Here is a 12,245-nt window from a genome sequence, read left to right on the forward strand (position 1 = left end):
CTCTCTCTCTCTCTCAGGTGACGGAGTGTGTCTAATAGAGCAACCAGCCAGCCAGAGATCAACATCACATAAAACCCCGCCCTCCACCCTCCCCCAACAGGCACACACATGAAGTATCTATGGTAATGACACAGGTCGCATCAGTGGTATTAGGGAATCTTAATATCTCTTGTCCCCTTCAACCACCCCCCCCCCGCTCTCTCTCTCTCTCTCTCTCTCTCTCTTCCCCTCTCTCTCTCTTTCTCTCTCTCTGGCCTCCTTGTTAGCTGCTTGTGTCTGTGCTGTTTGAGTCAATACAGCTGTTGTTCCCTCTTCATTTGTTCAATAACTGCATTTCCTTCCTGGAAGAAGCTCTTAAGAGCCAAGTGTGTGCAGGTGGAACAGGTCCCAGCAACACTATCACAGATACAACACACAAAGCTTTTGTCTTCGGCATTCCTAATATAAAGATTTATAGGAATAATTATTTAGTTAGATTTAATTAGACCAATATGAGCAATATTCATTGAGCTACACATACAGAAGTACAGTAGAGTATAACACCTGTAATGCAGCATGTCAAACATCTCAGCATAAGGTTGTACTGGTGCAATAATCCAGCCCATACTGCTAAACTATTTAAAAAGACATTGTGGTCTGGGTAGAGAGCTGGCATGCATTATCGCAACAATACCTTGAAATATAATAAAATGTATTATATTGCCCATCCCTAGTCTAAAGTTCTAATAATTTATTGTTTAATCATTGTTTAATCTCCCTTCTGATAGGCAACTGAGAAGGAGTATTCTTAGGATGGCCAATGCTGATACAAAAGTGGAAATGCACACACACACAGCCTGTTTACTCGCTACAGAGAAATACTGCCAAAAGAAAAAGACTCTCTGGAGAAGATGAACCCACAAACACCAAGCCAAGTGCCAGGTGCAGCCTAGTCTGCAATTCCAGTCTAGTCTGCAATCAAACAACTACAGTAGATAAGCGCAGAATTCTTACCTTAGTGATATAAAAAAATCTACAACATCAAGTCAGGAACACTCAGGTAGGAGTGTCGTTGTTAATGCAACAACTGAGAAATGTCTTTATGAGTGTACGGTTTACTTCTAGATACTTTCCTTTTTTCAAACCTCAAAAACAAGCAGGGTCAGATTACACTGATTAAAAAACATCTAAAATATCATCCAGTGTTTTAAAAGTGCAGGGTCCACTCAGAACAGACCTCGCATTGGTCGTCCAAAGAAGCTGAGTACACATGCTCAGCATCACGTCCAAATGCTGTCTTTGAAAGATAGGTGCAGGATGGCTGTCAGTATTGCTGCAGAGATTGAAGAGGTGGGGGGTCAGCCTGTCAGTGCTCAGATCAAATTGGTCTGCATGGCTGTCACCCCAGAAGGGTGCCTCTTCTGAATTCTGTACACAAGAAAGCCTGTAAACAGTTTGCTGAAGTCATGTCAACAAAGGACATGGATTACTGGAACTATGTCCTCTGGTCTGATGAGACCAAGATTAATTTGTTCGGTTCAGCATGTGTGGCGGCAATCAGGTGATGAGTAAAAAGATAAGTGTGTCATGCCTACAGTCAAGCATGGTGGTGAGAATGTCATAGTCTGGGGCTGCTTGAGTGCAGCAGGTGTTGGGGAAAAAAGATATACTTAAATATTTTCAGAAATGTGAGGAGTTTACTCACTTTTGTGATACACTGTATATGCATTTTATCTGCCATTGTCACTTTGTTCACATGTGTTTATTGTTAATGTGACTGCTGATTAAAGGAACAGGATGAATTCTTGTAAATTCCATGTACAGAGCTATACTATCTGCACAGATTCAGTCAAACCCTGCAAAACTGATAGGATGGTGCTTTACAGTAAAGATAAAAAAGACACAAAACATACTGCAATAGCACCACATTAGCTTTTTAAAGCAAATAAACATACTGTTGATAAAATGCTGAGTCAGTCACCTCATCCCCATTACTAAAGACAAAACTAAGAGCAGTAAGACCCAAAAACAAGCAGCACTGAAGGCTGCAGCAAAAAGACCTGGCAAAGCCTCTCAAGGGAGGAAACTCAGCATCTGGTGATGTCTGTGGGTTCAAGACTTCAGACAGTCTGTGACTGCAATAAATCTGCATCCGAATATTCCTTAAACTTTATTAGAATTATGCAGGTTTGTTTAAACATGTCTCAGCCTGTTGAAATAGAGGGACTGTGTTAAAAAAAGTCTGTAATGCCTCAACAGTTAATGTGATATTTCTTTAACCCTATGATTAAGTTAACAAGGTTATGTAGACTTAACTGCTTTATTTCAAATCCATTGGGTGGTCTGCAGAGGTAAAATATTTGATTATTTTTATGATTTCATTTCATTTCACTAGCAAAAGGAGCAAGGAAACAGTGGGAAGAAGCTAAAATGCTATAGTAGCTAATAGTGCAGCTAACTTCTTAAGCTTCTTAAATCTCACTAATCTTATACACATATGTGGCCCAAAGCACCACATACAGATTTATACTGATTCCCCTGCAGAGGAAACAAAATCAATTTAAAGCCGCACTCTGGCCAAGAACAGAGTCATCCAAGGTAAGGTTAGACTCTACCGACGCAGCACTAAAACCCAGGCTGGACCAAGGACATTTCCCCAAAGCTATCCAACAGCATGAAATACTGCACCACTGTACACACCACACTAAAACACTAGAACCTAGTCATGCTTCAGGATTAAGACTGGCAGACAACAAAAACACAAAGCGGAACAGCCGTCTCCACAGCACAGCTTTTCCAAATGAAAAGAAACAATACTGTGTCCTATGAATTAGCCTAAATTTCTCTGTGGTAATTATGATTTATGCACACATCAGCAAGCAATGTATATCGGAAACGGTGAGGTCATTCTGTCACGGCAGGGAGTGACTAATCATTAGCATGGGGGATGGTCATCCAATGACATGTTTTCAATCAATAAACACAATGAAATCAACCCCACCCATGACAAAGCCTCACTACTATGCATGTGTAAACAGCTCTTTTGAGAGAAAGCAACAAAGGAAGATGGACTGAAACACAGTCATAGCAAACACACAGAATTCTGATGTGACCATTTAAAAAAAAGCCAAGCAAAATCATCTCTGCTCATTAGGGGTGGGAATCACAGGGCATTTTACAATACCATATTGTCACAGTGCATTGCCCATGCTAATAATGATATCACAATACTGTGATTCTGTGATACTTGATATATTACAGGACAATTCACTATAATTAGACAGGATAAGATAAGATTTTTTTGTGGACGATATATTTTTTTAGATATTATTGCGATACACAATATTTTTGCAATTTTAGAACTTTTAAATGCCACTGACATAATGATAACAGAATGGCATTAAAAAGTAATTATACACTTTTTTAAAAAAATGTATAATCTTTTATTATAATTAGTTTGGGAATTATATACCTATTTCTTCACCTACTTTAGTCCACCTACTTTAGTGTGTATGTTATGGAGTTACTGAAGCATGACTGGCTAAAATACTGTTCACTGTTATCTATGTGAACAAACATACAAATAAAAACAATAGACGATATCACGGTTATCAAAAAATTATTGAGGTTACGTTTATTTATTGTACGATAAATCCATATTGCAATTATTGTGACAGACCTATCTATAATACGTCATGGCATCTGTGTTACTGAAGAAGATAATATACTCCTGAATAAACAAATACCAGTAATAAAGGATTTATTGGTGTCAGTTTCACAGAATTTGACAACCAATATTCTTCACCGAAGTTATGAAGCAGTAACTTTTAGGGGTTTTAGGGAGTTTAGAGCGCCTATGTTTCACTAAAAAAATATTAATATTTGACCCACATATTGAAAATGTATTTAAGAAAATTATACAATATATTTTGTCCCACACCTGTTTGTTTCTTCAGCACTTGGCTTAAAAGCTAATGTAGCTAAACGCTAATAGCAGCAGATCATGTGTACATCATCTCAATTTAAATAACTAGTATCTGGCTTGTATCCTGATAAGATTTTGGCCACAAGAATTTACATTTAGGAGTCAAGAGCATCTCTGCTAAGTTAAACTGAAATCTGATTGATGCGTAGGATGGAATATACAAATGATTTATTTGCGCAGCAATTATTACTGTGGTGTTTGTGTTAGTTGCACTAGGTTTTGGTTGTTGAATATGTCTTGAAGAGAGAGCTTTGTTTACACTGCTATAACATGGCTTGAATCTTAGACCACTTCCCCAATTAGTGATCATGTATCGGTTTTAAATGTGCCTTGGGTGTGTTTAAATGGGGTCACAGTTCAGAGACAGCTTATGTTTTATGATTCTGACATGCATATTATCAAGTACTGTTCATAAGCTTCTATCACCTTTTAGTTGTTACTTGCTATTAAACTCTGTTACCTCAATCTAAAATATAACTGTTGATGAACACTTTATTTGGCTTACACTGGAATGCTTTTTTTTTTTTTTTTTTTACGAATCTAAACAAACAGATTTAGTTATTTAGGATACTTTCAGAAATACTTCAGAAATTTCTTCAAGATCCTTATTCAATTAATTTACTTTTTAAATATTTATAAGATTTCAGCTTGTTAGGCAACTAACTCTAAAGCTTTTTGTTTTTTTGGAGTTCAGGGGCTAGACAAAATTCTTTATTATATTTTGGATCTTACAACAGCGTAAAAAAAACATTTGAGATAATTTGAGATTTTTTTATTATTTATTGTAGTTTTTTATATTTGCTAACACATTTTCTGCTTCTGTGTGCTTTGCTATCACACTGTGGTATTAATAAAGGATTATCTTAATTTATCTATCTACTTTTACTTTAAAAACATGAGAACAGACAACCAGATGGATCTGAACAAAGAGAATAACAGTAAACAGAATGCTGGGAAGTGGCACATAAACTTTGGGATTCACCCACTGACCTTCTCCTCCTCTCCACGCTGCCTCCTCTTCTCCTGAGCTGCTGCTCTTCTGAGCTCCTCTCGCTGCCGCTGCACCTCCAGACGCCTCCCTCTCTCCTCCATCGAGCGCTCATACTGCTGCCGTGAACGGAGCTCCTTCTCCCATATATCCTGCTCCCGATTGGCTGAGTCAGGGATGGACATGGGCAACAAATCAGCAAATAATTAATGTTGCAGTGAAATGTGTTATAGAGCTTGTAAATTTACACAGACAAACCATCTATGTGTTTGACTGTTCACATTTATACACTCATATCCCCTCAACCCAACTAAACCCAACATTTCACACAACAGACCTACTAATACTGAACCCACTACTGTACCTGCCACTGCACCTGCTACTGAACCCACTACTTTACCTGCCACTTCACCTGCCACTGCACCTGCCGCTTCACCTGCCACTGCACCTACTACTGAACCCACTACTTTACCTGCCGCTTCACCTGCCACTGCACCTGCTACTGAACCCACTACTTTACCTGCCACTTCACCTGCCACTGCACCTGCCGCTTCACCTGCCACTGCACCTGCTACTGAACCCACTACTTTACCTGCCACTTCACCTGCCACTGCACCTGCCGCTTCACCTGCCACTGCACCTACTACTGAACCCACTACTTTACCTGCCGCTTCACCTGCCACTGCACCTGCTACTGAACCCACTACTTTACCTGCCACTTCACCTGCCACTGCACCTGCCGCTTCACCTGCCACTGCACCTACTACTGAACCCACTACTTTACCTGCCGCTTCACCTGCCACTGCACCTACTACTGAACACACTACTTTACCTGCCACTTCACCTGCCACTGCACCTGCCGCTTCACCTGCCACTGCACCTGCTACTGAACCCACTACTTTACCTGCCACTTCACCTGCCACTGCACCTGCCGCTTCACCTGCCACTGCACCTGCTACTGAACCCACTACTTTACCTGCCACTTCACCTGCCACTGCACCTGCCGCTTCACCTGCCACTGCACCTACTACTGAACCCACTACTTTACCTGCCGCTTCACCTGCCACTGCACCTGCTACTGAACCCACTACTTTACCTGCCACTTCACCTGCCACTGCACCTGCCGCTTCACCTGCCACTGCACCTACTACTGAACCCACTACTTTACCTGCCGCTTCACCTGCCACTGCACCTGCTACTGAACCCACTACTTTACCTGCCGCTTCACCTGCCACTGCACCTACTACTGAACACACTACTTTACCTGCCGCTTCACCTGCCACTGCACCTGCTACTGAACCCACTACTTTACCTGCCGCTTCACCTGACACTGCACCTACTACTGAACACACTACTTTACCTGCCGCTTCACCTGCCACTGCACCTGCTACTGAACACACTACTGCACCTGCCATTGAACTGGCAAGACTTACCCACTACTCTACCTGCCACTGGACCTGCTACTGAACCTGCTATTCTTCTGCCACTGGACCTGCTACTGAACCTGCTATTCTTCTGCCACTGGACCTGCTACTGAACCTGCTATTCTTCTGCCACTGAACCTGCTACTGAACCCGCTATTCTTCTGCCACTGAACCTGCTACTGAACCTGCTATTCTTCTGCCACTGAACCTGCTACTGAACCCGCTATTTACTGCCCACTGAACCTGCTACTGACCCCGCTATTTACTGGCCACTGGACCTGCTACTGAACCCATTACTTCATCTGCCACTAGACCTGCTGCTAATCCAACTACTTCACATACCACTGGATCTGCAACTTAATCCCAAATCTGTCACTGGACGTGTTAATTAACCAACTACTTCATCAGCCACTTTACCTGCTACTGAACCCACCACTTTATCTATATGATGTGATAAAATAGCTCATGTTGCATCTCATTATTCTGCTCTAAATTGTCTTTCCAGTGGTTCCCACTGAGGAACAGCTTCCTTTTAACATAAACTGACTACCCTCATGCATCATAAGTACAGACTTCTTCCATTCTACCATCAAGTACAGGCCAGTTATGTGCAGAGCTCTGAGTGCAGAGTTTCACTGACTGGTGCAGCTTTACTCCAGTTTTTGAACCCTGTAACTCCTTCAAACTGATTGACGTGGCTTCCTTTACAAGTCCCCTTCTTGCTTTGATGTTTGCTGAGTTTAGAGGAGCGGTTTTGTGTAGGCAGTGTCTGGGTGGTATACTGCTGCGTTTCCTCTTTATTGATCCAGTAGCTCTCACTGGGATCTTCACACACTTGCATATAATGTTACAGTCTTTTTTCTATCTTGAGCATGATTATATCTTTATCTTTAATTTAATAAGAAGTCTGTTTGGTCTTCATTATAATAGATTTCTTCTCAGTAATGCAGTGTCTGATCATAGTACTAGATTTAAATATTAAGGGTTTTTAACCAGAAAAGCTGAATGTTTTAAGTCCTTAGACCCTGTTTGTAAACCCACACATCTGTTCTTCCCTCTTATATTATTATAACTATATTATTGTCATATGTCTTATCAGTTGCATAGACCTTAACATGGAACCCAGTGGGATGCCACAAGATGTGCAAAAGCTCTTAGACCATGGATGTAAGCCCACACATCAGCAGAGGTGGAAAGTAACGACTTTTTACTTTATTTACTTACGTTATTTATTTTACGTTTTTAAAATAGGTCATTTTACTTTTACTCAAGTTTTTTTTTTTATTATTAATTTACTTCGCTACATTGGAAAACTCCCTGTACTGAGTAAAAAAGAAAAAAGAAAAAACTGAAAGCTGTATGAATTGCGTTTGTCGGCACGATGTTAACAGGCGATTGAGGCAAATATAACCAAAATACCTCAGCTTATGATCATGGATTACATAGATCCCTTTTAGACATTAAACAACGCTGAACCAAACTGGAGACATATCAAACTGCCTAGCTCCGCTACATTACGTGCTTAACATTCGTCCACAAACTGAGTTAACCTTTCTGAAAGTCTTGGTGGTGAGAGAAATGCCTTATAATGTTCGCTGATTTTATCACACATAGTTTGAGTTTTGTTTTCCATGTCAGCGCAGCTGAACTTTTCCTAGCCATGTTTATCACGGTTAGCGGGAGAGACGCTGTGTGAATCAGCTGTGTGTTAGGGTGTTCTGTTGAGTTATGCTACCCATCGATATGTGCTTCTTTAAGGCACTGCGCATGCGCCGACCAACATTCTTTTTTGTATGATTTCATGTTTTTAATGGTAATTTAATGGTAGTTTTTATTGAGAACATTAAACAAACTATAAAACTATATATTCTATATAGTCACCAATATGACCATAACGTTTTAACAGTAAAGAAAAAAATGGATCATAAAAACCTATGCCACTTGTTCTTGAAAATGTTTTATGGGGTGGTCTGAACAAATACTGCCTGAAAGGTCCAAATTATTATGTAGAATAATAGTTTATTAAAAAACAATTTAATTTATGGTTGTTGTATTTACATCAAATAATTAAAAGTAACTATGTAACTTTTACTCAAAGGACATTTTAAATCGAGTACTTTTTTACTAGATTTTTAGATGGGTACTTTTTCTTTTACTTGAGTAGAATTTTAGCAAAGTAAAAGTACTTTTAATTAATTACAATTTTTCAGTACTTTTTCCACCTCTGCACATCAGTTATTTACTCTTATACTTATATTATTGTCATAATTAACAACAGTTTTATTGTCCCAGACATTAATGTGGGACTTCATAAGATATGCACAAGAATTCAGAGCTGTAATAATAATAGTTACTGCAATATGATTAATAACTAAATAATAAATATAGGGTTTACTGGGTTAAATAATTAACTGATACTAATTTTAAGGCAGATGCATGCTCAGAAAAGACAATATATTTAATCTGGTAAACTTAGAATCTTTACAGCAGTTGAATACTTTTGCAAAACAATGTACAATTCTATTTGCACCAACACTTAATGCACCATTGTGCATTAAGTGGCTCTATGCAAATGCTATGCAGATAGTATCCTAGAGGGCTTATGGCATATACTCAAGTTTCATTCAGACACCTTAGTGACAATTCATTGGCAATTCATCTGGAAAACAGTGTAATAAATCTAGGCATTTTATTGCAGTTTTGAAGTTCTTAAAATGAAACTCTCACAGCATCAACTTACCATGACTCTTATCTTTCTCTTCTTTCCTCTCTTTCACTAATTTCGCTCGCTCTTTTTTGGCACAGCCATCTTGACAGAAGACAGAAGAGAAATGTGTTAAAAATACATGAATATGAACAAAAGGATCTGACATGCAGCCGTTCAAGCAGATTCTCGGTTGCAGTATAAAAGTCTCAATGTATGCAAATGAATGCAGGGTCAGATATACCCAGGAGAGCACAAAGATGTCGGAATGTGCATTTTTCTGACTTAATCCTTAGGTTGGAGGTGCTGGCTGTCAGGGCCTCACTAAATCTACATCTACAAGGGCTGACAGAAGATAAATAAGGGGAAAGAAATCTCATCACAGAATGAGAACACACCTACTCTGTATGTCGAAAAGTATTCCGATACCTATTGTCAGGAGGCTGCCATGCCCAATGCCAAACATTCACTAGAAGGTTAAACACTGACATGTCAAAAGGTGAGTGAGGTTGAACACTGGCCAGCATGCTTGTGGCAAGGCAACGTGAACTATCTGTGTTGAAGTGTGGTCTAATAGTGGATGATGGATGGGATATTCTATTTCTAAAGTTGCACGGGTGATTATTTAACATTTCTCAATCCATGGTTTAACTTGTGTATCAACAGTATGTAATAGAAGGCATTACCACACACAGTGGACAGTGCGGTGGGTGGTAATGATTGTGCCTAGCTCCATCTGGATACAATTGTCTTCACAAACAAACAAACGTCTCAATCCAAAGCACCCCACAGTGTTATTTAGCTTCCTAGTTCTTTAGATATTAGTTCACTTGTATATGCATATATTTGGCATGTCAGCTTTTGAGTAGTGGAACTACAATCGCTGAGTGGGAAAGCGCTATTAAATACAGTTTTTAAATCCAATTTTAGTGATCTCACCAATGCTTGTTGTAGCTTAATGTAATGTTAAAGTAAAATAGAGTATTGTAAAGTTTTCCCAGAAAAGAGAATTTACCCAAAAAATATTCACAAAAACTATAGTAATACATTAGATTTCAAAAGAAACTAATGCACGGCCAATCCCATTCCACCCCTTGGCCCTACCACTAAGCCCTACCTCTCTGTTTCGCATGTTCAGAGTTTCAAGGCACACTACAAGCGACCAAAAAAAATCCCACAAATTTGAGTATTTTATTTGTTAAAAATGACAATAACCACGCCGAGTGGTCCAGCGGTCTAAAGCGCTGCCACTATGAGCAGGAGGTCGCCGGTTTGAACCCCAGCTCATGCAGCTTTGCCATCAAGCTGCCGGCGTTAGAGGGAGCAAAATTGGCCATGCTCCCTCCGGGTGGGTAGATGGCGCTCTTTCCCCACATCACTCCTACGGTGATGTCTGCAGCACAGGGCGTCTGTGAGCTGATGTACCAGAGCCGAGCCGCTGTGCTTTCCTCCGAGTGCGCTGGCTGCTCGGTAATGCTGCATCAGCAGCAGCTCGAAAAGAAGCGGTGGCTGACTTCACATGTATCGGAGGAAGCATGTGCTAGTCTTCACCCTCCTGGTGTGTTGAGGTATCACTAGTGATAGGGGAAGTCCTAATGAATGGGTTGGGTAATTGGCTGTGTAAATTGGGGAGAAAATGGGAAAAATTTGAAATAAAACTATAAAAAAAAAAAAAAGAAAATGACAATAAAATGACAATGTCTGCAGCACAGGGCGTCTGTGAGCTGATGTACCAGAGCCGAGCCGCTGTGCTTTCCTCCGAGTGCGCTGGCTGCTCGGTAATGCTGCATCAGCAGCAGCTCGAAAAGAAGCGGTGGCTGGCTTCACATGTATCGGAGGAAGCATGTGCTAGTCTTCACCCTCCTGGTGTGTTGAGGTATCACTAGTGATAGGGGAAGTCCTAATGAATGGGTTGGGTAATATATATATTACCATATTTCAATTTATAGTTTCAAAGTTTAAGAGCCATTTTCCTTAAACCGCTAGTAGTGCATCTTAAGAAAGGGTGCAACAGACAGTAGAAGCTGTACCATTTAAAGTGAAACATAGAAATACAAGAAAATTTAATAAAAGCTCATTTCAACTTCCGATAACAGAGGAATTAAGGAATGAACAATAATAATTAATTGCTGCTCCATCTTTCTGCTTTTCGAAGACATAGGAACATAGAAATAAAAGAAAATATAAGTTAATAAAGGTAATTTCAGCATCTGATTACAATAAGAATTCATTTCTGCTCCATTTTTCGCTTTCTGAAGACACACAACGCTCTAAATTTAACTAATTAACCAGCACCTAGGTTACTGAATTTTAGTACATCACTGCTATATACAGTTCTGGAAAAAATTAAGAGACCACTTCAGTTTCTGAATCAGCTTTCTTTGATTTTGCTATTTATAGGTTTATGTTTAAGTAAAATAAACGTTGCTTTATTTTATAAACTACGGAAAACATTTCTCCCAAATTTCAAATAAATATTGTCATTTAGAGCATTTATTTGCAGAACATAAGAAATGGCTAAAATAACAAAAAAGATGTAGAGCTTTCAGACCTCAAATACTGCAACTTCAAAATACTAAATACTACAATTTCATATTCATAAAGTTTTAAGAGATTAGAAATCAATATTTGGTGGAATAACCCTGGTTTAGTTTTATGCATTTTGGCATGTTCCCCTCCACCAGTCTTACACACTGTTTTTGGATACCCTTATGCCACTCCTGGTGCAAAAATTCAAACGGTTCAGCTTGGTTTGATGGCTTGTGATCATCCATCTTCTTCTTGATTGTATTGCAGAGGTTTTTAATTTGGTAAAATCAAAGAAACTCATCATGTTTAATGATCTCTTATTTTTTTTCCAGAGCTGTATCTGTATCGAGTGCTTGAAGGGCTGTCCTAATTCTTAGAGTCGAGAGGTAGAGGTACAAAGGAGAAATGCGATTGGGCCATAGTAATTTCTATAAAATATTTGGTTCTTTACTGCATACATAGAACAGCGTAGCCCATAATAAGATTTGCAATAATAATTGCATTTTTGGCTTCTTGTACAATATATGGATATAATCTCTATAATTCTCATTGACCTTAACACTGCCTGTCTTAATGTATGTTTCATTTATTTAGTATATTTGAACAACCAATCTTCAAATTCTAGTGTCTAAATAT

At 39.4% G+C, this 12,245-nt stretch overlaps 1 protein-coding gene across 7 annotated transcripts in view; it reads right to left on the bottom strand.

Moving 5' to 3' along the window:
* The window catches only part of map7d2b (MAP7 domain containing 2b), a 35,166-nt gene that overhangs the window by 21,734 nt on the left and 1,187 nt on the right, over positions 1–12,245 (bottom strand). For all 7 annotated transcript variants that reach the window (XM_049486288.1, XM_049486287.1, XM_049486284.1 and 4 more), the window contains exons 2-3: positions 9,117–9,185; positions 4,955–5,118 (exon numbers count right to left, since the gene is read on the bottom strand). In XM_049486288.1, the coding sequence (XP_049342245.1) occupies positions 4,955–5,118; positions 9,117–9,185 (233 nt within the window). The remainder of the gene's footprint in view (positions 1–4,954; positions 5,119–9,116; positions 9,186–12,245) is intronic.

The sequence above is a fragment of the Astyanax mexicanus genome, chromosome 1 (genome assembly GCF_023375975.1).
Source record: "Astyanax mexicanus isolate ESR-SI-001 chromosome 1, AstMex3_surface, whole genome shotgun sequence".
Taxonomy (NCBI): Eukaryota; Metazoa; Chordata; class Actinopteri; order Characiformes; family Acestrorhamphidae; genus Astyanax; species Astyanax mexicanus.